At 41.9% G+C, this 27,094-nt stretch overlaps 2 protein-coding genes across 2 annotated transcripts in view; one reads left to right on the top strand and one right to left on the bottom strand.

Annotated features, from left to right (window-relative positions):
* GOLGA5 (golgin A5) overlaps positions 1-10,107 on the top strand; it is a 46,439-nt gene extending 36,332 nt beyond the window's left edge. Inside the window, exons 10-13 of the mRNA XM_050799059.1 lie at positions 3,205-3,430; positions 5,470-5,575; positions 7,262-7,325; positions 9,648-10,107. Of these exons, the coding sequence (XP_050655016.1) occupies positions 3,205-3,430; positions 5,470-5,575; positions 7,262-7,325; positions 9,648-9,728 (477 nt within the window). The 3' untranslated portion in view covers positions 9,729-10,107. The remainder of the gene's footprint in view (positions 1-3,204; positions 3,431-5,469; positions 5,576-7,261; positions 7,326-9,647) is intronic.
* Positions 1-27,094, bottom strand: part of LGMN (legumain) — a 1,022,235-nt gene that overhangs the window by 124,466 nt on the left and 870,675 nt on the right. The gene's annotated exons all lie outside the window — the stretch shown is intronic.

The raw sequence follows: 27,094 nt of genomic DNA, 5'->3' as shown, positions 1-27,094 counted from the left end.
TTCAGCAGCCACCATTCTGATCAGTCAGCAGCCATCGACATCAAGGCAAGACTCTCCATCAACAAAAAGATTAGGACTCACTGAAGGCTCAAATGATGGTTAGCGTGTTTATTTAAAGCAAGCTTGGTCCGGGCGTAGTGGTTCACACCTGTAATCCCAGCACTTTGGGAGGCTGAGGCGGGTGGATCATCTGAGGTCAGGAGTTCAAGACCAGCCTGACCAGCATGGTGAAACCCCGTCTCTACTAAAAATACAAAATTAGCCAGGCATGGTGGCAGGCACCTGTAATCCCAGCTACTCAGGAGGCTGAGGCAGGAGAATCGCTTGAACCCAAGAGGCAGAGGTTTCAGTGAGCCAAGATCATACCATCGCACTCCAGCCTGGCGGCAGAGTGAAACTCCGTCTCAAAAAAAAAAAAAGCAAACTTGTCCGACCCATAGTCAGCCCAACACAAATTCGTAAACTTAAATCATTATGAGATTTTTTTTGTGATTTTTTTTTTTTTAGCTCATCAGCTATCATTAGTGTTAGTGTATTTTATGTGTGGCCCAAGATAATTCTTCCACTGTGGCCCAGGAAAGCCAAAAGATTGGACATCCCTGATTTAAAATATGCACATTGTTATTTTAGACATAATGCTACTGTACTCTTAATACACTAGAGTATATTGTAAATACAGCTTTTTGTTGTTGTTGTTTTTTGGAGACAGGATACTGCTCTGTCACCTGGGCTGGAGTGCAGTGGTGCGATGGCAGCTCACTGCAGCCTCGACCTCCCAGGCTCTAGTGGTCCTCCCACCTCAGCCCCCCGAGGAGCTGGGACTATAGGCATGCGCCACCACACTCGGCTAATTTGTAAAATTTTTGTAGAGGTGAGGTCTTAATATGTTGCCCAAGCTGGTTTTGAATTCCTGGACTCAAGCAGTCCTACCTTGACCTCCCAAAGTGCTGGAATTACACACATGAGTCACCACACCTGGCCTAAATATAACTTTTATATGCACTGAGAAACCAAAAAATTCATGTGACTGACTTTATTGCAATATTCACTTTATTCCAGTGGACCAAACCCATATTATCTCTGAGGTGTGCCTGTATATGAATGATGAAATAAGCATGTGAATAGGTGCTCAGAGTCATCACTAAGGTATACTACCACACACCCACTAGAATGGCTGAAATGGAAAAGATTGGCAGTAGCACGTGTTGGTGAGGATGTGGTGCAGCTGGAACTCTCACCCACTGCTGGTAGAAGTGCACAGCAGCACAACCACTTTGGAAAACTGGCTATTTCTGATAAGGCTAACATACATCTAACCTGTGACCTCAGGTACTTACCCAGTGTAAATGAAGACGTATGACCACAAGAAGACTTGTACATGAATATTTATAACATGCTTGTTCATAAATAGCCCAAATTGGAAACAACCCAAATGTCTATAGCCCCTAATGGATAAACAAATTGCAAACCATTCGGCAAACTAACACAACTCAGATGAATTTTTTTTTTTTAAGCCATATGCAAAAGGATTCATACTGTGTGATTCCACTCATAAGAAATTCAAGAACAGGCAAAACTAAATTCTGGTAATAGAAATCAGAATAGTGGTTGTCTAGGGTAATGGAAATATTCTTTGTTTTGATCTGGATGTTGGCTATACCGTCAAACATTTGTCACAATTCATTTTATGCTTAATACCTGGGTATTTCACTATATAGATTTTACCTTGATTAAAAAATCTTGAAGTATGTTGATTAGGGGATCATAGTACAATCCTAAAATTGAGCATTCTTTTAAAAATAGTAAACTTTAGTTTATACTGAAATTCCATCTGGTTATTTGTTATGGTGTGCTTAATTTGTGGGGAGTGTTGTAAAGAATTCGTAAGAAAGGAAGCTAATTTTTTAAGTGCCTGCCATATGACAGGTAGCATGTTAGGTGTTTTATATGTTAATTTAAGTAAGCATCGTATCCATGAACAAGGAAACAGGCTCAGATTTAATAGCTTTCCCAAGATATTGTAGCTAGGAAATGTCAGAGCTGGGGTTTTAAACTTAGATCAAACTTTTTTCAAACCTGTATTGATGTAGACAATGATTCTTACCCACATGAAGCTGACTTACAGTTTCATTGAGGAGGCAAAATTGACTCCCATAAAACAGCGTTACCGGAGTGACTGATAAATACCAAGACACTTACCAAGAAGGCTAAGATTAACCTGGGCTAGAGTGATTGGAGAGGACTTCAATAAAGAGTATGAAGTATGTTGATTAGGGGATCACAGTGCAATATTAAAATGGAGCATTCTTTTTTAAGTAGTAAATCTTAGTTTATATTCAATATAATTCCATCTGGTAGTTATTTGTTGTGGTGTGCTGAATTTGTGGGGAGTGCTGTAAGGGATTTATAAGAAAGAAAGGCAGGTGGAGCCTAGGTAAGAGAAGAGGACTGTTTCCAAATAGAGGAAACGTGGCCGGCAAAGCAGAGGCTGGATGAGAGTAGAGGGAGATGGTGACAGACATAGACACTACCAGATAGAACATGGAACGAAGGAAGTCGTTAAGTACCAACTTTCAACCAGAGCCTCCTAGGACAACTATCATTTACTGTCCCTAAATACCATGTGCAACAGGTGCTGTCATCTTCATGTACAGATGAGGAAACAGATTCAGAGAAGTACAGCAATTTACCCGAAGTCAAATAGCTTGAAAATTGCAGAGCAGAGATGAAAACCTCAGAGTGTGATCTTTGCACTGCACCATAACTGTTGAATGATGGAGGCTTTTGAATCCCCATTGAAAAGTATGGATTGTGTCCTCTAAACCCATGCTTTGAAATATTTTGACTGTGTTGCCTCAGTAAGAAATACAGTTTACGTCCTGTCTCAATACTCACATGCACTTACATGTGCAAAACCGAAACAGGAGTTTCACAAAATTACACTTTTATATACTATGTGTTACATAAATATCAGAATATGTCCCATTCTATTCTGTTGCATTTTTTTAGATGCCGATTTTGACCCACCAAATTGATTTCATGACCCCACTGTTTTTGAAAATCACTTCTGTAGACATTGAGTCAGTATAGAGTTTAGAGAAATCCATGAATGCCACAGTTTACCTATGAAAATGTAGTAGTGTGATTTCTGTATTATAGGACTTTCATTTTATGTAACAATTTTGTGAACACTTTCTCTTTCAGCTTACCAATAAAACTTTAAGCAATAGCAGTCAGTCTGAATTAGAAAATCGACTCCACCAGCTAACAGAGACTCTCATCCAGAAACAGACCATGCTGGAGAGTCTCAGCACAGAAAAGAACTCGCTGGTCTTTCAACTGGAGCGCCTCGAACAGCAGATGAACTCCACCTCTGGAAGTAGTAGTAATGGGTCCTCGATTAATATGTCTGGAATTGACAATGGTGAAGGTAACCATAAAAAGAATCTCAAAAGAATATTTCATTCAAACATGGTTTTGAAAAATTACAGAAAGACCATTTTTATTTGAAAGAAAGTTCATCCAATGAAGGGCTCAATTTTCCATGCACTATTTAGTATTGTTGTTAGTGAACCAGATAATGGACTAGTTAATATTCCTCACTGGTATTAGACTTGGGGAAAATAGTCTGAGGATTGATAATTATATTGAAATGTCTGAGATACTTAAGAAGATGATGCTGATAAGGCGAGGAGTTCAGTAGAGAGGAGCTTTCAGGACACTTGAAACAAGATTTGCTTTAATAATCTTCCAGTAAATAGTTACGAGTATTAGAGCTAATACCTGGTGCACATAACCATATCTGTGCTCTATAATTTTAATAAAGAAATCTATAGATTCCCAACATATGTAATAAAAAATAATGTGTAAGATAGTATAAGCATCAACAGATCAGATTTTTAATCTTGGAACTTCATAAAGTCTACAAATTGTCATTCAGCAAATTTCTCAGTTCTTTGGCTTTAAGTTATTTCTTTTAACAAAAAAAAATTGTTTAAGAGATACTGGGTGCCAGGTATGGGGATGGCATTGTAATTTAAATAGGGTGGGCAGGGAAGACCTCACTGAAAAGTTTCACTGCTTTAAAGTCCCAAAAGAGGTAAGATAGTGAACAATGAGGAGGCATAGAAAAAAACTTTTCCAGGCAGAAAGAGCAGGCACAAAGGCCCTGAGGCAGGCATGTTCCTGGCATGTTTCAGGAGCAACAAGGAGGCTAGGGCCTCTGTAGACTGAGTGGAGATGACACTTGTGTAAGAGGAATCCAGAGAGCTTGGAGTAGGCTGTTGAGGCCCATATGGGGACGTTTACTCTGAATGAGGTAGGAAGCCATTGAAGGATCTTGAGAGGGGGGACTGATCTGACTTGCACTTTAATAGGCTGCCTCTGACTACTGTGTCAAGAATAGACTGCAAAGGGCTAAAAGTGGAATCAGGGAGACAGGGCGAGAGGAGGCCAGAGGTGGGTGGGTAGCCATTGCAGTAATCCATGTGAGAGATGGTAGTCTAGAACTGAGTGGGATTGTGAGGGTGGACTGAGAATTTATTTTAAAGGTGAGCTGACAGAATATGCTGGCAGATCAGATACGGAGTTTGAGAGAAAGGAGTCCAGGGTTTTGGCCTGAGCAGATGGAAGGATTGGAATTGTGATGTCCTGAGACAGGGAAATGGCAGCTGAGGCAGGTTGACAGCTAAGGCAAGAACTCCAAATTGTAGTGTCAGGCAGGCTTTGGGGTGCCTGTTAGACATCCAGATGGAAGTGAATAGGCAGTTGGATGAGTCTGGCAGGGGATGAAGCCTCTGGGCTGGAGTACACATTTGGGAGTCCTCTGCTTCATGGAGAGACCACCTGGCCTCACTCCTCCTCGCACAGGAACAGAGGGCCCATTAACACTTAGTATTTGTAAATTTCTTAATTTTTGCTAAAATCATTTTCTTATTTAAAAAAATTTTCTTGTTGTGGATACGGACGTTTAAACGTTTATGTCATCAGATTTACCTGTCCTTTCTTTATAGTTTCATCTACTTTGGGGTGATGCTTAGAAAGTTGCCCTTGAAAATTTCTTCCACATGTGGCCGGGTGCGGTGGCTCAAGCCTGTAATCCCAGCACTTTGGGAGGCCGAGACAGGTGGATCACGAGGTCAGGAGATCGAGACCATCCTGGCGAACACCGTGAAACCCCGTCTCTACTAAAAAATACAAAAAACTAGCCGGGCGAGGTGGCGGGCGCCTGTAGTCCCAGCTACTCGGGAGGCTGAGGCAGGAGAATGGCGTAAACCTGGGAGGCGGAGCTTGCAGTGAGCTGAGATCCGGCCACTGCACTCCAGCCCGGGCTACAGAGCGAGACTCCGTCTCAAAAAAAAAAAAAAAAGAAAGAAAATTTCTTCCACATGTAATCCAGTGTATTTCCTATTATAATTGTCTTAGTTAATTTTTATGTCAGTACACTAATTTATTTTTTTATTTAAACAGGCACTCGTCTGCGAAATGTTCCTGTTCTTTTTAATGACACAGAAACTAATCTGGCAGGAATGTACGGAAAAGTTCGCAAAGCTGCTAGTTCAATCGATCAGTTTAGGTAAGCACAGCCAGTAGGGATGAGTGATGGACCATCAGCTGTTTTTATGTTTTTCAGGGCTTCAATCACAGTGACTCCCATCAGGCAGAGTCTATATTTAAAGTGACTTACTCCTTTCATGAGATTTCAGTGTCAAGAAATTATGTCAAGGGGCTGCCAATGCCTACATTTTATTGAAGATGATTAACCCTGACTTGTGTCTCTTCTTTCTATAATAAGTTCTATTTTTAAAAACTTCATTAGATTTTATTGAGAAAGCCTCTGCTTCATGTAAAAGTATCCATTTGAATGGTTTATCCCAGAATTTTATCATGTGATTAGAATAAAAGATGCTATTATATATAACTGAACAGTAATCATGGTATTATATATTTTATATAGATAACAAAATTTATGTTTATATGTAAGTTTTTATATTAGCAGACATCTGCCTTATCAAAAAAAATACTTTAATAGTTTACATATAGCCTTGATAAGGTTCTTGTCTAAATAACCTACTGTGCCTTTTTTCTTTGTAGTGTTTATAATGAAAAGTTTTAATGGATTATGGCATAATCTTTTTATACCTTTTTGTGTCAGAATTGAGCTGTTGTATTAAAAATAAGAAGAATGATATACCAAGATGACTGAAGCCTCAGAAATAGGGTGCCACAGCCATTATCTCCAAATCAAGCACATCTAGTTCAACTGTTCATTTGTTCAACATACATAGTTGTTTGAGAACCTGTGTGCAAGACATTGTGCTAGTGGCAATGAAAGAAGCAGAAAAAGGGGTATTTGCTTCTACATGTACCTGTTTTGATAGGGAAAAAATGTTGCAGAGGCATAATAGGTCTGGACAGTATATTGCTTCCACACTATTTATTCAAATGCATGAGTTTTTATAGTTTTGTACCTTTTAGAAGCATGTATCTGTGCAGAAGCTTCTAGATTGCTATTTACAGGTTAATGCCAACCAGACTCTTTCTTTCCCCAGTCACATAGTTGGCACCCACCTTATCTTTCGTAACTTCTTTAATTCCACTAAAAAAGATTTAGACTGGGTGCGGTGGCTCACGTCTGTAATCCCACCACTTTGGGAGGCTGAGGCAGGCGGATCACCTGAGGTCAGGAGTTTGAGAGCAGCCTGGCCAACATGGTGAAACCTTGTCTCTACTAAAAATACAAAAAAATTAGCCAGGTGTGGTAATAGCGGCATGCCTGTAATCCCAGCTACTCGGGAGGCTGAGGCTGGAGAATTGCTTGAACCCAGGAAGCGGAGGTTGCAGTGGGCAGAGATCGTGCCATTGCACTCCAGCCTGGGCGACAAGAGTGAAACTCTGTCTCAAAAAAAAAAAAAAAAAAACAAAGATTTAGAGAGGGATCAAGTTTGCCTCCTACAATTGTGGCCCTAGAATTAAGAGAAATACCTGTGCTGAAGTTTTAACAGCCAAGCCCCAAATAATGATAAGGGCATTTTATCATTTCTATATTACTATTTCTATATTACTATTTCTGTGACATTTCTATATTACTATTTCAAGTAATCATTTAACAATCTGCTATAAAAATTATTCTTCTGTGGTAGCCACATAGTTTAAATGAGTGAAATTTATCAACATCATTAGATATTGCCAGAGGAAGATTTGTTTTGAGTGTGACTCTCTTCTCCTCTCTCCTCTCTCCCCCATACCTGTGTCTGCACAGTATTCGCCTGGGAATTTTTCTCCGAAGATACCCCATAGCGCGAGTTTTTGTAATTATATATATGGTAAGTAAACTTGTTTGAATAAACAATGCTGCATTTGATTTTTAACTAGTTGTTTTTTTTTTTTTTTTTTTTTTTTTTTTTTGAGACAGAGTCTCACTCTGTCGCCCAGGCTGGAGTGCAGTGGCCGGATCTCAGCTCACTGCAAGCTCCGCCTCCCGGGTTCACGCCATTCTCCTGCCTCAGCCTCCCGTGTAGCTGGGACTACAGGCGCCCGCCTCCTCGCCCGGCTAGTTTTTTGTATTTTTTAGTAGAGACGGGGTTTCACCGTGTTCACCAGGATGGTCTCGATCTCCTGACCTCGTGATCCGCCCGTCTCGGCCTCCCAAAGTGCTGGGATTACAGGCTTGAGCCACCGCGCCTGGCCTTTTTTTTTTTTTTTTTTTTTTGGCTGCTGATCTTATTGATGTTTTAGCAATCAATTTTTTTTTTGAAACAGGGTCTGGCTCTTGTGCCAAGGCTGGAGTGCAGTGGTGCGATCTTGGCTTACTGCTGCCTCTACCTCCCAGGCTCAAGCCATCCTCCCACCTTTGCCTCCTAAGTAGCTGGGACTGCAGGCGTGCACCACCACGTCCAGCTAAGTTTTGTATTTTTTGTAGAGATAGGGTTTCACCATGTTGCCCAGGATGGTCTCAAACTTCTGGGCTCAAGTGATCCTCCACCTTGGCCTTCCAAAGTGCTGGGACTACAGGCATGCGCCACTGCACCCAGCCAGCAGACAGTTTGGAAAGAGAGAACTCAGTTTTAGTAATTAAGATTTCTTTTGGTAGAGTATAAATTGACAATTCATTATGTCTAGAATATAAATTCCTCAAAGACTCTTCCTACAAATGAAATTAACTTAAATGCAGTCTAATAGTTACCTCCATTTTAAAGCCCTTCTAATGATAAAAACAATTTGAATACAAAACAGTTTTTTATCTTGATGTTGTACAGTTGCTTTAATTGTTTTCATGGGTTTTGCTTTATTTTCTAAAAGAGCCTCAAGGTTGATTTACTTTCTCCCAGATTTCTTGCCTCTAGTAAAATGGTTATGGTAGTTTGGATGCCATTTCGCATGTACTGTGTGCCTAAGAAGGCTACTATTTGGAGTGGGTATGTCTAAAAGTAGTTGGGTTGAATTAAGATGGGCTGTTTTCTTGAAAAGAAACTTCTTTAAAATGAAATGAAATTTCTTTTCTTTAAAAAGAAATTTCTCTGTGATCCACTAGAGGGAAGAGTTATTCCTTTAAATAACAGGTTTTGTATTTTTGTTTTGTTTTGTTTTGTGTTCTGAGACTGAGTCTTTCTCTGTCACCCAGGCTGGAGTGCAGTGGCATGATCTTGGCTCACTGCAATCTCCGCCTCCCGGGTTCAAGCGATGCTCCTGCCTCAGCTTCCTGAGTAGCTGGGGCTACAGGCACGCGCCACTGCACCCAGAGAATTTTTGTATGTTTAGGAGATGAGTTTTCACTATGTTGGCAATTTTTGTGTATTTAGGAGATGGGTTTTCACTCTGTTGGCCAAGCTGATCTCAAACTCCTGACCTCAAGTGCTCTGCCCGCCGCAGCCTCCCAAAGTGCTGAGATTACAGGCATGAGCCACTGCACCTAGCATAATAACAAGTTTTTAAAAAGAAAAGCGTGGGGAGTACAAAAAAATTGAATGCTATCAGAAAGCATTCAGAATGTGCCCCAGAGGGGTTGATTTCCCAGGTGTTAGTGATTATGAGTAACACAGGCACTGTCATGAGGTAGTGCCCAGGAGATGTGATTTCTGGCACACTACAAAGTGGTGAGGCTTTGTAGTCCAGCCTGGGCGACAAGAACGAGTGGAATCTTGTATCATTTCAGTACTGCCATGAGGGAATTAAATTTGTCACTGTGGATCATGTTCTGGGCCCTATGTCAGCCTCTGAAACCTGACACATTATTCCTGTCTAGAATATTTTCCCATCTCTTCTTCACCAAACATTGGTTAAACTCTCTTTCAAAATACCGACTATAACTGTTCTAAAAATGTTTTCTAACCAACTTCACGTGTATCTAGCAGTTTTAATCACTCTGCATTATAATCACCTGATTGATTATTTTGCATACACATGCATATTGTGAATGTGTTAAAGTTCAGGGCTTACTCCTCTCAACTGAATTCTGTAAGAGTAGCAAGTCTTTATTACCCTCCATTGCACTGAGCTCATTTAGTTGTTTCTTTCATTCATTCCTTCATGTGTCCCATAGGGGATACTGAGGCAGGTAAGACATAATGCCTGCCCTCGGTGTACAGTGGGCCTTTGGTAAAGATTGGTTTATTGGCTAATCCACAAATTGCTTTTTCTTTCTCTAGGCTTTGCTCCACCTCTGGGTCATGATTGTTCTGTTGACTTATACACCAGAAATGCACCACGACCAACCATATGGCAAATGAACCAAGCCCAGTTGTTGCAGTGATTGGTTGTCTTTTTGTAGACTTGGGATCTGCAAGAAGGCCAGTTGCCTAAAATTTCTGAGAACAGTGCACAAGATTATTTTATCACTATAAGCTTTTAACTTTTTAAGTTATTATACAAGTATTCTACCTAAATCTTCCTATTTCCTTTAAATGGTAAGAGTTTCTAAAACAGACAATAATTTAACAAGCTCAGCTCTGCTTTTTCTGAGTTCAGTGGTCCTAATATATATGTAGAGAAAGCTGCTGGGGTTGTTTATCTCTGTACAGACCATCTGTATGTTAGGTGACATTGATTATGGGTTATAATCAGGGAAACTAATTGTATTTAGTGACAAAAATAAAAAGTTTTCTTTTTTGATAATTCAGTCTGCTTTTGGATTTTCATATATTTAACTTTGCAAAGAGAGATTTACTTTTTACATGTTATAGGCCTGATTGGTGTAAATCTTTTTATAAATACATAAATAAAAGAAAAATGTGCATTTTTCTTTTCTAAAATAATGGTTTTTCATCCCCATTAAACAAGACCTTTCCAGGTGGACTTTAGTGTATAGAACCAGAAAGAAAGTAGCTGAAGTCACTTGTAAGTAATTCTTAGTGTTTGCCACTTCTTTCCAGTGGACGCTCCTGTCTTCCCCTTTCCATCTCCTTGTGCTGTCTGTCTTGGATTCTTACTCACTCACTCATTGACTTCCTCCTCCCTTTTTCCTTTTCTCCGCCTATACATTGGGTTAGCTCATGATACTCAACCCCTGCTTGTAGCATTTAGGTATCAAATCTGCCTTAGCAACCTGTGCTTTTTTAAGGTACTCTAGTGCAGAGATATTCTTCAAAATGAGACGTTTTGTTTGAAAATGTCCATTGTGTTGTCTCTTTTACATTGGGTCCAATGTATTATCTGTTTTGACTTTCATCTACATGTCTGAATTCTTTTTATTTTTTAAAGAGACAGAGTCTTACTCTGTCACCAAGGCTGGAGTTCAGTGGCACAATCATAGCTAGCTGCAGCCTCGAACTCTTGGACTCAAGTGATCCCCCGGCCTTAGGCTTCTGAGTAGCTGGGATTACAGGCTTGAGCTACCACACCCAGCAAAGAGCAGTTTTAAATTTTGAGGTGTCCAATTTGTCAGTTTTATAATTTTCTTGTTCATACTTTGTCTTCCTATCACAGAAACCTTTGCCTAACCCAAGGTTACGAAGATTTTCTCCTATCATTTCATCTAGAAATTTTATGCTTTTAGGTTTTCCATTTAAGTTTATGATCCATGTTGAATTAATTTTTATATCTATACATCCTCCAACTTGATTTAAACTTTCTCTTTTTTTTTTTTAATTTTTAGAAATGGGGTCTTACTGTGGCACCCAGGGTAGAGTGCAGAGGCACCATCATAGCTCACTGCAGCCGCAAACTCCTAGGCTTAGGCAGTCCTCCCACCTCAGCCTCAAAAGGAATTGTGACTACAAGCATGCACCACCACGCTTGGCTCATTTTTTTTTTTTTTTTCTTTCTTTTTTTTTTTTTTTTTTTTTGTAGAGATAGGGTCTCACTGTGTTACCCAGATTGGTCTCAAACTCCTGGCCTCAAGCAGTCCTCCCACCTCGGCCTCCTAAGGTGTGGGAATTACAAGCGTAAGCCACTGTACATGTCTGAATTCTTAAGTCGTTCTGTCACCCGGCTACTCTCTTCATAAGTAATTAATATATGTGGATCTTGGGCTGAGCAAGGGCTTAGTCCTTCCTATCAGGGGGAACATCTTGGGAGCAGTCTGCTTGGTGCCTCACTGAAAGCCTGACTGAAGTTTCTACTCTTTAAATGTGTCTCCATCATGACTTTAATTGACATAGGAGCCCTATAAATTCTTCAGAAGTTCTGGTACACTATTAGATGTGTATGTTTCTTATTTTTCATCAGAAAATGAAGTTTTAAAGGTCATCTTAAGTATGTTTGGGCCTTTTTTTCCAACTTGGCATGGGTGAAAAATGCAGCAAGTTCTCCATCATATGAAAGCAGATGTTGGGATTGGAGGTACAGGCACATGACTAAGTCTGTCTAGGACTTATGGCACAGTCTTACTCAGGTGTGGTAGCCCATTACTGTCTAAGCTGTTAAGTCAGGGCTGCTCTCAAACAGAATAGAGTAACAGTTTAGTCTTGTGAATATATTTTATTTTATTTTATTCTATTCTATTCTATTCTATTTATTTATTTAATTTATTTTATATTTTATTTTATTTTATTTTATTTTTTATTATTTTTGAGACAGAGTCCCACATTATCTAGGCTGGAGTGCAGTGTTACGATCTTGGCTCACTGCACCTTCCACCTCCTGGGTTCAAGCGATTCTCCTGCCTCATTCTCTCGAGTAGCTGGGATTATAGGCATGTGCCACCACGCCCGGCTAATTTTTGTATTTTTAGTAGAGCTGGGGTTTTACCATGTTGGCCAGGTTGGTCTCCAACTCCTGACCTCAGGTGATCTGCCCACCTCGACCTCCAAAAGTGCTGGGATTACAGGAGTGAGCCACCACGCCTGGCCTTGTTAATGTATTTTAAAGGTTTGGTATTTTTTCCCCTCTCTTCTGATTTGGAAATACTTCTGGAAAATGATTAAAACCAGGTTACAAACTTCAAACAGAAACAGCACATGCTTCATCATCAGGTATTGCCAGACTTTCCATCTCCGTGGATGTCCTCCTGGCTTTTGTTGAGCTGTCTCTAAGTCCTTCGTTCAGTCTTTAAACATTCTTGGCTTTGGAAATAGTTTGACAGCGTGCTTCCGGGATTGTTTTCTGCAGTTACTTAAATATTTAATTGGGTTTCAGTTTCAGGAATCTTGACTACTAACAAACTAGGCAGTTTTTTAAAGTGCTACCATTCACTTATCCTCAGATGACACAAAACTTTCTTGACCTAATTAAAGGGGTTGCATGAGAGCAGAGTTTTTTCCTTCTCAAATTGATGTATTTATTTAAAGACACTGTCAATTGTATGCATATATTTACACATACATATATATTATCAGAGCTCTTCTGCTTTTTATTTATAGTTGTCAATTGGAAAATAAGATTATTCTAAAATTTCCCTTTCTCTAGACTTTCTGCTTACTGAAAAACACCATTTTGGGCCAGGCGTGCTGGCTAACACTTGTAATCCTAGCACTTTGGGAGACCGAGGTGGGAGGATCGCTTGAGCTCAGGAATTTGAAACCAGCCTGGGTAACGTATTTTAAAAAAATAGAAAGAAAATGCCATATTTATTTCTATGGAACAAAAACTTCGAAGAAAAAGCATGGATTTTATTAAAATATGGTGGAAATAGGCTTTCCCTGTTAACCCTGTAAATGAGGGAAGAGAATGTCTGGTCAGGGCAGTTCAGCTTTACCTTAAAACTAAGACCCATCTCACCCTGTGGGGCAGGGAGGTGGAAGCTGCTTAAATGTGTCTTGCTGGACTCCAGCTCCCTGGTGTAAGAGGCCAGCTGAGTGTTGGAAAGGCTGGTATGGGTGTCTTGGTCTGGTCGGAAGTAGAAGGAAAGGACTGGTAAAGCCTCAGGGGTAGTTAAGGACTAAAGACCTAAGGGACTTCAGGCTCTAATTGGCCAGAAAAAAGAAATACCTGAGAAAGGTGTCTTTGTGGCTGTTCTGCACACATTGAGACTGATACTATATTCCTATTCTTTCCCGAATGAGAAGAACATGAGTTAAATGATTCTGAACTTAATACTTCTTTTTTTGGTGGGCGGAGGACGGAGTCTTGTTCTGTCGCCCAGTCTGGAGTACAGTGGCGCGATCTCAGCTCACCACAACCTCCGCCTCCCGGGTTTAAGCAATTCTCCCTGCCTCAGCCTCCTAAGTAGCTGGGATTACAGGTCTCTGCCACCATGCCCAGCTGATTTTTGTATTTTTTTAGTAGAGACGGGGTTTTGCCATGTTGTCCAGGCTGGTCTCAAACTCCTGACCTCTCGTGATCCACTCTCCTCAGCTTCCCAAAGTCCTGGTATTAAACAGGCATGAGCCAATGAGCCCGGCCCCAAACTTCCGTACTTCTAATCGGCGATCTGCTTTCGAGACACGATAAAAACACACAAACACCTCAAAATAAGTGAAACTCTTTCATAAGCACACTTGAGCGACAAGCATGCTACATATGGAAGGCATATTTATAGAAGATGTCTCAAGGAGAAAAGTGGGTAGTGAAATAATTTTGTTTTAAATCACGATAAGACTGCAAAGTAATTTGAATTATGAGGACCCTTTGTACTAGCCACTGGAACTGGGGATAGAGTGGTCAGCAACCACAGAGTCCCTGCCCCTGTGGAGCTTTCACTGAAGTGGGAAAGACAAGACTGCAAACATACACATCACGTCACTCAGCATTAAGTGTATGAAGAAAAATAGAGTGGGGTGAAGGTAGAGAGTAGGTTGGAGGGTAACCAGCAAAGTTCTCTCTGCAGGCAGAGCATGAAGATGGTGGGCCATGTGAAATACAGGGTGGGATTTCTACACAGTAGGTTCAGCAAGAAGCACAAAGCCTCTGAGTGGGCATGCGCTTAGTGTGTTGGAGAACTAGACTGGCAGGAAGGCCAGAGTGGCTGGAGGGGGACAAGAGGAGGAGAGGAGGAGGGTGGAGCCAACCCTGTAGGGACCAGTAGGCCAGCGTTATTTTGTATTTTGTATTAAAAATCACTTTTTGTTTCTGCTTGGTAACCCCCTCTGCCCCTGAACCACTACCTTCTTTAAACAGAGAAAACCTTTAAAAATCTATGTTTGGGCATCTACAGACTGCAGTTGTTCCACATGCAAATGCTGAATAGTAATAATTCATTTTGTGGAGAACAGGCTATACCTGAGGAGGTACTTTGCTATGTATTAAGAACACCAAATTAGTGAATTTGTAGATTCCCCAAAAACTTTTGGTCTCCACATTCACAGTCAACTCATCTTTATTCAAGTCAGGGACGAACCAAAAAATGTAATCAAGAGTAGAGCCCTTCGTGTCTGAAGGCAAACATCTTCCATCCTTTGACCAACCTTAGTGTGACTCACCACCACTCTCATGCTGCCAGAACTCATAATCTGAAATGGCTTCGGACCTTTCTGATCTCCTGAGGGGAATGACATTGCTTTTTTAGCCACTATCGTATCCCCAGTGCCTAGAACAGTGTCTGGCACGTAACTGGCCTGCACTTGATGTTCAATGAACTTCACTGAATCGGGCAAAGCACTCAGCTCATGCACGAGTCTTTAGAGCTTCCTAGACCTTCACTCAGCATCTATCCTATTTATACAGCTCATCTGGTTTCTAAAACCATAGTAAAGAAGAGAAATTGCAACTGGCCAGGTACGTTGACAATAGTGTGGATTTAGATCGAGCAGCTTGGCAGGGCTTCCCTCAAAATGGGAAAAGCCATACGAATTTAAAAGCAAAAGATGGCCTGAAGATATTGCTGGCCATAGATGTTCATAGTTTTGTTAGTCTGTTTTGGCTGCTATAACAAAAGAACATAGACTGGCTTATCAACAACACAGGTTTACTTCTCACAGTTCTGGAGACTGGGAAGTCCAAGATGAAGGCATCAGCAGATGTGGTGTCTAGTGAGGGTCCTCTTCCTCTCAGACAGTCTTCTTACTGTAACCTCACATGGCAGAAGGGGCGAGGGATCTCTCTGGGGCTTCTTTTTTGTTGTTTGGTTTTGTTTTCTTGAGACAGAGTCTCGCTCTGTCGCCTAGGCTGGAGTGCAGTGGCGCGATTTTGGCTCACTGCAACCTCCACCTCCCAGGTTCACACCATTCTCCTGTCTGGGGCCTCTTTTATGGGCACTTATCCCATTCTTAATCCATCCTTAGGAGCTAATCACTTCCAAAGACACCACCTGCAAATAAACTTAGCTACTAGCAATTTGCTTTAATTCATAAACATGGCACAAGTCACTTGAATCAAAGAATTAAAACTTAATTAGGACTAGAACACATATTCTCAACATAGGTGATGTCACCCCCAAGGGGGTTAAATTTCCTTGGAGGGTAAAGATACCTTACTGTTTTAATCACTACATACTGCATGCATAAAGAGCCCAGATATGCATGCAGTATGTAACAGTATATCTGTGGTATTAGGATTGTACGTGTGGGCTGCGCATGGTGGCTCATGCCTGTAATCCCAGTACTTTGGGAAGCCAGGATAAGCAGATTGCTTGAGCTCAGGAGTTCACAACCAGCCTGGGAAGCATGGTGAAACCCCATCTCTACCAAAAAAAAAAAAAAAAAAAAAAAGCCGGTTGTGGTGGCATGCATCTATAGTCCCAGCTACTCAGTAGGCTGGGGTGGGAGGTTTACTTGAGCCTGGGAAGTTGAGGCTGTAGTGAGCTGTGATCATGCCACTGCACTCCAGCCTGGACAGCAGAGCAAAACCTTGTCTCAAAAAAATAAAAAAGATATACAGTAGTCATACAGGTAGTAATGTAAAAAAGACATACAAGTAGTAATAATGAAAAAAAATTGAGAAACACTGGGCTAGAATGATAAGGCAGAGACCTGTTTCCTGCCCTCATGGAGCCTACATTCTAACAAACGAAACTGGATTTTTATTAAAATTTTACATCAATACATACATGTTATTGGGGTACATGTGATAATACATTCACATAATTTGTAAAGATTAGTGTCATTGGGACATTCATCACCTTAATTATTTTTCTTTATGCTGGAAATATTCTAAATATCCTAGCCATTTAAAAATGTAAAATAGATTATTGTGAACTATAGTCACCCTATGGATTTATCAAACAGTGGGTCTTATTCCATCAACTATTTGTATCCATTAATTGGCCTCTCTTCATTCCCTCCTCCCCGCTACCTTTCCTGGTCTCTGGTAACTGCCAGTCCACTCCATGAGATCCAATTTTTTACCTCCCACATATGAGTCAGTACATGCAATATTTGTTTTTCTGTGCCTGGTTTATTTTACTGAACATAATGACCTCCAGTTCCATCCATGTTGCTACAAATGACAGGATTTCATTCTTTTTATGGCTGAGTAATATTCCATTGTGTGTATATGCCACATTTTCTTTATCCGTTCATCCATAAATAGGCACTTAGGTTGATTCTATGTTTTGGCTATTGTGAAAAGGAAACTGGTTTTTGAAGTCATGCATGACCTGACCCTCACTACCCCATGACTTTCAAGCCACTCCCCACATCTCATTCTACCCTCGTCTCTTGACTACTATGCTAGCCTATTACTGTTCTGATTATTACTGCCTGTCCCACTTCCTGCCCCACTGATATCAGCCTTGGCCACATGACCTGACTTTCTTTGACTCACCAGCCAAATATTAGTGGTGAAATATTAGTGGAACAGTTCCCTTCCTCAGCAGAAGCTTTAAGAGTCATCTGTGGCTCTGATACCTAACTCGTTCCCCCTCCATGAGTTTAGCATGTCCCAGATAGGGGCTGTCCTTCAGCCTAGGCCCTGGAATGAAGCATGTCCACAGTGGACATGTGGCTGGAATGAAAAGTAAATCTTTGCTTTTGTGGATTCCTGAAATTAGGAGGAATAGCTAACAATAGCTGACTAGTGTGTCCACCAGTGCACTAACCAAGCTTTCTTCCTGCTTCCAGACTTTTCCTTCTTGACTTTTGTCCCCTCCTAATGTCAGCATAGATGCCACTTAGTGAAATCAGAACTCCATCTTTCCCTGCAAAAAGAAAAAAATAGTAGCCTAGGTGTTTGTAGGCAGAATGATGCTCCCCTACAAAGATGCCTGTGCCCTTCTTTGCCCTCATCACTGAAACCTGTAAATATGTCATCTTACAAGGCAAAGGGGGTGTTGCCAATATGGTTAAGGATCACAAAATATGGAGATTTTCCTGAATTACCCCACAGGGATCCTTAAAAGATGGAAAAGGAAGCAGAAGAATCAGAGACGACGATGTGACAAGGGAAGCAGAGGTTGCAGCAATGCCGTTCTTGGCTTTGAAGGTGGAGGAAGGAAGGGGTTCTGAGCCACAGACTGCAGGAGGCCTCTAGAAGCTGAAAAAGATGAGGAAACAGATTCTCCCCTAAAGCCTTTACAAAGAAATGTAGCCCTGCTGACACCTTGATTTTAGCCCAGTGAAACCTACTCCAGACTTATGCTCTCTAGAACTGCAAGATAATAAATTTGTGTTGTTTTAAGCCACAAAGTTTGTGGAAATTTGTTACAGCAGCTGTAGAATATGGGCATGGCATCCCTCCCTGGTGAGGAGCTCCCACAACACCCTCATCACAGTCCTTGTGCTTCACAGAGCTGCCTCTTCGCTTTCCACCCCACCAGCTGGACTCCAGGCTTGACATTTCAACTCTATCACAGTTGTCTCTTCGGAGCTCAGAATAGTGCAAGGAACTTAGTAAGTGCTCAGTGCAGATTTGTCAGATGAACAATTTTCAAAACCAGGACTAACTTAGAGCTGAATGCTACTATTTTTCTGACTTGATGACTTAAGTAGCTGTGGTCCTTAGAAGCCACTTACCATCTCTGACCCTCAATTTCCTTGTTAAAAATGGAGAAAATGCCACCATCACAAAGAAGTCCCCCATAGGGAAACAGAGCATTTTCTATGTTGTAAAGTGCATTCCAATTTGAGTTTTATTGGATGGCATGTTTATAAAGTCGAATGAAGCTGAGATAGTGAAAAGCGGCCCTGCTAGACAATCAACCATGTGTCCAGCAGAATATAAACAATACTCAGAACGACATTGACAAGGCCAGTCTTGGGAGCACAAAAATTACTAAACATTCCCTTCTTCTAATAAGCATTGCCCCTTTCTGAACAACTGCTGCTGCTTTGCCAATAACAACTGGAGCCCCATTTTAACCCTCCTAGATAACAATGACTGAGCTACTCAGTCACCAAATCGTCCCTGCTTCTCGACAACATCCATCCCGGAACTGGCCCCCATTACTTATTCTCCCTCATAATGTTCCAACACAAGCCAAAACCCTTTAAGAAGTCCATCAGCTGGGCTCAGCAGCTCACGCCTATAATCCCAGCTCTTTGGGAGACAGAGATGGGAGGATCACTTGAGTCCAGGAATCCCAGACCAGCCTAGGCAATATAGCAAGATCATGTCTCCACAAAAAATTTAAAAATTAGCCTAGCATGGTGGTGCACACCTGTAGTCTTAGCTACTTGGGAGGCTGAGGTGGGAGGTTCACTTGAGCCCAGGAGTTCGAGGTTACAGTGACCTATGGTCACACCACTGCACTCCAACCTGGGCAACAGAGGGAGACCCTATCTCAAAAAAAAAAAAAAAAAAAAAAAAAAAAAAAGGCCCTTATCATCTCCCATTACTGAGATGTTCTTGAGTACACAGTCTCCCTTGCTCCAGCGAGTCTAATAAACCTCATAGTTTTGTTTTGTTTATTTGACTACAAGTGTGGTTTTCAGTCAGCTCTGATAGAAGCTCCTCATATTCAGTTCTATAATTTTACAGACAAGCAGACGGATCCAAAGACCCATTAAGGTCCTCCAATTAGCAGTAGAAATGAGATCAAGCATATGTTTTGTTTGTTTTCACATGGCCATGGGTTTGGCCTATTTGGTTACTAAACATGTCAGTGTATGAAATCCGTCTGGCACAGAATCTTCTATTTCTCATCTTGACTAGGACCTTCCAGTAGCTTTTAGGCAGGGAGAAAACCTGCCATATTTTTTCAAATAATGCTTAGTTCTGGGACAAAGCCAGATACGTTCTAATGAGAGTTAATTGTTCTTTATCAGTGTGAGAGGAAGCAGGTGTGGGTTCCCCGCTGACATCTGATTTATTTCTTTGAGATCTTGGAACAGACACTTCATCAACCACCCAGGCAGGAAATTGCCTTTCTACAGAAGGTAAACAAGAGGGTTTTCTTTATTTTTGGCCATAAAATTGGACCCAAAAATCATTTCAAATCACTTGGAGTTTTTTTTTTTTTCTTCTCATTATTTGAATTATATTCCTTAATTGTGGGAAATACAGAAAAGAAGAAAATATTCACCCATAGACCCAACACTCCAGGCTAATAAGTTGTCCCATTTGGCCTGTTTCCTTCCAGTCTTTTTTTTTTTTTTTTTCCCCAATCGTGAATGTGTATGTATGTAGGAAGGTCTAGAAGTGGAGAGAGAGCAGATTTTAGTTGAAGCCATACTGTATATACGATTTTCATTTGCATTTTTAAATTACATAACACATGATTACATGCTCACTGTAAAGATCCCAAACAATACCATATGCAGAGCAGAAAGTTCTAGTGCTCTTCAGCACTGCACCTTCTTCTCGTTTTCCAGTGATAGCTACTGTTAGGAAGAACAGGGATAAATACCAGGGTATGTTACTTAGTACTCACAAGTACTCAGTAAGTAAGTGCTTAGCAGTGGGTAAGGGCAGGTATAGCAGTTGGTAAGTGGATTCTTCCCATCCCATCAGTGGTGAACAGACCCTTACCTGACCTCCAGTAGTCTCCTGCCTCCTGGTCATGCCTTCATGTAATTCTCTCCTTATGAGTGCACATAGGATCTGTGACTTGCTGCTAACCAATAGAATATGGCAAATGTGAAGAGATGTCACTCCTAAGACTGGGTTACATTCCATGGCAAAGGTAATAGGCTGTCAGGCTCATGGTTATATTATGTTGTAGAGGATTACACCTTCGCTGGCTGGACCCTTCCTGTTGGCTTGACAAAGTGAGCAGCCGTGTGGGGGAGCCCATGTGGCAAAAGACTATGGGCAGCGTCTAGGGCCTTAGGCAGCCTCCAGCTGACAGCCAGCAAAAATCTGGGCTCTCAATAATACAAGTGCAAGGAAAAGAAGTCTGCCAGCAACCTGAATGAACTTGGAATCAGATTCTTCCCCAGTTGAGCCTCCGGATGAGACCACAGACTGGCTGACATCTTAGTTGTGGCCTTGTGAAACCAAAAACAAGGAACCTAGTTAAACTATGCCCAGATTCCTCACCCACAGAAATTATGAGATAATAAGTATGTGTTGTTTTAAGCAAAGCTGCTGAACTTGAGGTAATTTGTTATGCGGTGGGAGGAATCTACGTTTTCTATGCATTTCCATCCTGCAGTGGTCAGGACTCCTCAGGTTTTAAGCAGGAAATACACAACTGACACTGGCAGGGAAACCCAGTTTCACCTAACTTCAGGTATGTTTATATTCAGTGTCTCAAACACTGCAAACTTTCTCCTTTTAGCTCTTTGTTGTGTCAGCTTAATTCACAGGCAGCTACTTCCCAAAGATGACCACATCGTTCAGTTCACATCCAGTCAGCTTGGTGGCCTCCAGGGAAAAGTATACTGCCTTTTCCCAGTATGTCCAGCAAAAAGCCCTGGGCTTAGTGTCTGTTGGCTCTGGTTGGACTAACTTAAGACATGTGCCTACCAGTCCCTGGGGACAGGTGGATGTGGTTCATATGCCCTATCTAGACCTCATGAGCCAAAAGGGGGAGAGCTGAGCACTAATAGAAGATAAGGGGGCTGGGAGCAGTGGCTCACACCTGTTATCCCAGCACTTTGGGAGGCCAAGGCAGGCAGATCATCTGAGGTTAGGAGTTCAAGACCACCAGCCTGACCAACATGGAGAAACCCCGTCTCTACTAAAAATACAAAAAAAAAAAAAAAATTAGCCAGGTGTGGTGGGGCATGCCTGTAATCCCAGTTACCCAGGAGGCTGAGGCAGGAGAATTGCTTGAACCCGGGAGGCAGAGGTTGCAGTGAGCTGAGATCGTGCTACTGCACTCCAGCCTGGGCAACAAGAGCAAAACTCCATCTCAAAAAAAAAAAGAAGAAAGAAAATAAGAGTGCTGCTGGGTGGAGAAGGTGGAACAGAAGCTGAATTAAAACAGCAGTCATCCAGATCATGGATATGTATCTTCATATTGCATACAATGGAATATGGAATTGCATATTCATTTGGATACATATCCTTGTATCCATTGTTGATGTAACAATATAACAGTATTACAGTAAATACCTCCCACAAACTTTCTAACATGTTTATGAAAATAAACATGAAGGCCAGGTGGAGTGGCTCAGGCCTGCAATCCCAGCAAACATTGGGAGACCAAGGCAGGTGGATTGCTTGAGCCCAGGAGTTCAAGACCAACCTGGGCAACATGATGAAACCCTGTCTCTACCAAAAAAAAAGTTAAAAAATTAACTGAACATGGTGGCACGCATCTGTAGTATCAGCTACTCAGGAGGCTGAGGTGGGAGTATTGTTTGAGCGTGGGAGGCAGACATTGCAATGAGCTGAGATTGTGCCATTGTACTCCAGCTTGGGTGACAGCAAAACTCTCTCAAAAGAAAAAAAAAATTACCGACAAGATGAAAAAATAACACAATGAATATCCATATGCACTCACTTAGACTTCATTGTTAACATTTTGCCCCAGCTGTTCTGTTTTTTTCTGAATAACTTAAGGTGAATTATAGACCTCATGACACTTTATCCCAGGATATTCCAGCTTGGACCTAAGAATAAAAGTAGCCTCCTATGTAACAACAAAATCATTAACACATCCAACAAATCTAGCTTTGTGCAATGAATGATATTACATATGGTCCATATTTAAATTTTTCTAACAATCCAAAAAATGTTTTTGTGAGCTACTTTTAATTTTCTGATCCAAGATCCAACCCAAGATTGCATTGGATTATCATTCTCTTCTGTCTCCTTTATCTAGAACAGCTCTCTTTCTTCCCTTTTTTGGTCCTTTAAATGTTGATATTTTGAAGAGTATGAGCCAGTTATAACATAAGAATTTGTTTATTTCTTTGTGATTAGATTCAAGTTCAACACTTTGGAAAGAATACTATGTAGGTGATGTTGAATCACTATGTCACTTCAAGAGGCAGGCAATGTCAGTGATGCTAACTTTGATCACTTGGTTAAAATGGTTTCTTCTAGTTCTCTTCGTTATAAAGGTATATTTTCCCGTTTTTAGTCAATAAATGTGTGACACCTTGAGACCTTGCAAATTTCCTATTTCCTAACAAACTTTTAGCAATTTTAGAATGCATTGGAGATCCTTGTCTGAATTATATTTAGATGCAAAATGGTGATTTTCTAATTCTATCATCATTCCTTCTATTGTTAGTTGGCTATTTTCTCTCTCTCTACTCCCCCTTTTTAAAAATACTATCACAGCCAGGCGCAGTGGCTCATGCCTGTAATCCCAGCACTTTGGGAGACCAAGGCTGGTGGATCACCTGAAGTCAGGAGTTTGCGACCAGCCTGACCAAAATGGAGAAACCCCGTCTTTACTAAAACTACAAAATTAGCTGGGCATGGTGGCATATGCCTGTAATCCCAGCTACTCAGGAGGCTGAGGCAGGAGAATTGCTTGAACCCGGGAGGCAAGGTTGCAGTGAGCCGAGATTGCGCCATTGCACTCTAGCCTGGGCAACAAGAGTGAAACTCCATCTCAAAAAAAATAAAAATAAAAATACTATCACTATGTACTTACAGATTGTTTTTTAAAAATTAAATATGTTAAAATAATTATCCTCATTATTCTTATATATATATTTATTTTGAGACAGGGTGTTGCTCTGTTGCCCGGCTGGAGTACAGTGGCATGATAACAGCTCACTGCAGCCTCAACCTTCCAGGCCCAAGCAATCCTCCCACCCCAACTGAGCTGGGACCACAGGCGTGCACCCCCACACCCAGCTTTTTTTTTTTTTTTTTTTTTTTTTTTTTTTTTTTTTTTGTAAAGATGGGGTCTCACTATGTCTCCCAGGCTGGTCTTGAACTCCTGGGCTGAAGTAATCCTCCCACCTCAGCCTCCCAGAGTATTGGGGTTACAGATGTGAGCCACCACACCACCATTGTTGATATTTAAATTGTCCCAGATTTGGCCAGTAGGAGCCCGTTCAACCTGTGGCCTCACCTCTCTCCCCATTAGTTTTCAAGCACTTCTTTGTTTTCTTTACTTTGCTTCTTTGCATGCCAAGATATTCCAGTCTAATCTAGTTCTTCCCTTCTCTAGACCTGGAATCAGCCATTTCTGCAGAAAACCCTGTGATTCCTTTTAGCAGAGAATGGTATTTAGAATCTAAGGGCCTCACTTTAGGATCTCCCATACAATTTTTTAGGTTGCTAACCACCATTTTACTTATTTATTATTATTATTTTTTGAGACAGAGTCTCCTTCTATCACCCAGGCTGGAGTGCATGGTATGATCTCGGCTCACTGCAACCTCCACCTCCTGGGTTCAAATGATTCTTGTGCCTCAGCCTCCCAAGTAGCTGGGACTACAGGCACGTACCACCACACCCAGCTAATTTTTGTATTTGTAGTAGAGACGGGGTTTCACCATGTTGGCCAGGCTGGTCTTGAACTCCTGACCTCAAGTGATCTGCCCACTTCAGCCTCCCAAAGTGCTGGGATTACAGGCGTGAGCCACTGCACCCAGCCAAGAATGGTATTTAGAATCCAAAGACCTCACTTTGGAATCTTCCATACAATTTTAAAAGTTGCAACCACCATTTTAAATTGCTTCATAATATTTCCATGAAGTGGTTGGACTACAGCTTCACTATTTTAGTGATAATGGGTATTCTGAAGAGTAAGAATCTTTCACTATTCAAAATAATACTGTGATAAAAGGCTGTGTGCATAAAATGTTGTTTTGAATTGAGAATGAGTGCCTTAGGATCCATTCTAGAGTAACTAGGTTAAAGGGTGGAGACACTTTTGAGACTCTCTTTGCAAATCACCTCATTGCCCTCCAGAAAGATTGTGGTAATTTGCCCACTCATTAGAAGTGACTCAGATTCTTAGTGCTCTCTTGCCAGCAGTAGTAGTATAATTTTTAAAAATAGGAAAAAAAAAAAAAAAAAAAAAACCACGGAGAGGGGAGGGGGCAGCTCTGCAAATCCATATCTATAGAAGCTTGGTTCTCCTTAGAGAATATTCATGTCTTTGATTAATGGGTTAGGTTGAATATCATGTTTCCTGTTGATAATTTGAGCATGTTTTATATAATCAGGCTATTTTATAATGGGAAGACTCAGCAAAAGAAGAACTAAGCAAATACTATTGATGTTCTCCTAATGTTTGGATAATATGCATAGCGTGATCCCGGAGCGGGAGGACTAAATCGAGACAACATGGTCATTCCTAGGCATGGACTGTCCTGTGGCAGACACATTGCTGGAGTCATCACCAGCAGATGAGGCTAGAAGGTTCAAAGCCCCACTGCCAGTCAGCACCCGCTGCAGCCTCTTCTCTCAGGACCCAAGGGCTCCCAGGGGAACATGTAGTCCCTCTACCCATGGCAAAACAGCTACAGGAGAGAATGGGACCAAGGCAAGACTTAAGCCTGCGGTTCCCATTCCATAGTTGCATAAGCCACAGGTTGTGGGACTCCATCCCACACCTCAGCCCAAGTACTTCATTCTGAGGGTTAACATAACTGTCGGGAGGAACAGCAATCAACCTGGGTTTTGAAAGGGAGAAAGATTTCAAACAGATGGGTTGAAATGCAAATGAGAACATTCTACGAAGAGAAAGCAACACCTCAGGGTTCTCATGCTGGCCTCACCCAAGCACCCCAGCTTCTCATGCCATACCCACCCATCCGCATGTCACATGCACCTGCAAAGCATCCTCCTCACTGGCTCAGTCTTATCCGAGCCCAGTCACCACCATTGCCACTCCCAAACCCTTCCTGGCTACACCCTTGTTCCATGCCCACCATCCCCCCAACTTTATTCATTCATTCATTATCCAAAAGTGTCCTGGAAGCCAACCATGTACTAGCCGTGTGCCAAGCATGTGCTAGACACAAGGACTATAGTCACGCACCAAACAGAATCTGTCGCTCCCTCCAGAGAGCTCATAGCTAAGGGAAGGAGGCAAATTAAATAACAGATAAATGTGCAATTTCCAATGCCATGGGTTGCGATGCCTGCTGGAAAGGAAAAGTAAAGACTGGAATGAGAAACCACAGTGGGCTCCACTAACCCAGCCAGATAACCCTCCACCCCACTCCCATCACCCACATTGGAAGCATCTCCTTGGCTGTAGCCCTCACCGCTTGGGCGCTCTTTGAGGGCAGGAACTGCATTGTGATCATCTTTGTGTCCCCAGCACCTTGCAGGGTGCCTGGCTTCTGGTCCTTCCATCACACGAATGGTGACAAAGGCCGGCAGGGACACACATCCAGGGTGTAGTGATGGATGCAGCTCAATGAACTCAGTTTTAAGAGGCAGAACACTGTCCCCCACCCCTCCGACAACCACCGGCTAGGTACCAAGAACCAACTCTCTCAACACCCAGGAGCTTCAATCTCTGCATTGGTGAGAAGTGGAAGCTTAGGGAGGCACCTTTCTGAATTCTGGGACATGAACATTTCTGGGAATGTTCACCTTTTGTCCCTGTATACGACAGAGGTTCTGTGACCTGACAAAGGATGATCTTCAAGTGTGCAGAATCCTGCTCTGATGCAGTTTGGTCTCATGCGCCACAGGAAGTTTGAAATCGCAGCCATATTAGGTAAAGATCGCCTTATCTGTGGCTTCCAAGCCCGATTGAGAGTCATTCCTGGGGAAACTGGAAACAACATACGGGAAGCATTTTGTAGTTGCTTAAAACAAAACAAAAAACACCAAGACTGGAGTTGCTGGAGGTCATGGAAACTCAGCTGGGGCCCAACAGACCCTGAAGGAAATGGAAGACGCCTGCTCTAGCCCAGAGGGTCACTGAGCTTTGCAGCCTGGGAGCTGGGTGCAAGGTTCAGATCCCTCTCCCTGACTTCCTCTACACAGCCTGCGCCTCTAGGACAGAGTCTCTGTATTAGTACTTTTTCATGCTGCTGATAAAGACATACCCAAGACTGGGAAGAAAAATAGGTTTAATAGACATACAGTTCCACATAGCTGAGGAGCCCTCACAATCACCACAGAAAGCAAGGCAGAAAGCAATGCGGAAAGTAAGGCGGAGCACATCACGTCTTGCATGGATGGCAGCAGCCAAAGAGAAAGAACTTGTGCCAGGGAACTCCTCTTTATAAAACCATCAGCTCTCATGACGCTTATTCACTATGGTGAGAACAGCACGGGAAAGACTTTCCCCCATGATTCAATTCCCTCCCACCAGGTCCCTCCCACAATGTGTGGGAATTGTGGGAGTAACAATTCAAGATGAGATTTGCATGGGGGCACAGCCACACCATATCAGTCTGCTTCCCCGAGAGCACCCGGCCAGGGCCTCTCCTACCCAGAACTGTCCCCAGCCCTCCTGCTGCTTGCTTTGCCAAGGTTGCCTATGCCTTCCTCTCTCTCACCCCCACCCTACTCCACACCCTGCCTT

The sequence above is a fragment of the Macaca thibetana genome, chromosome 7 (assembly GCF_024542745.1).
Source record: "Macaca thibetana thibetana isolate TM-01 chromosome 7, ASM2454274v1, whole genome shotgun sequence".
NCBI lineage: Eukaryota > Metazoa > Chordata > Mammalia > Primates > Cercopithecidae > Macaca > Macaca thibetana.
This window is presented reverse-complemented; position numbering and strand designations above follow the sequence as displayed.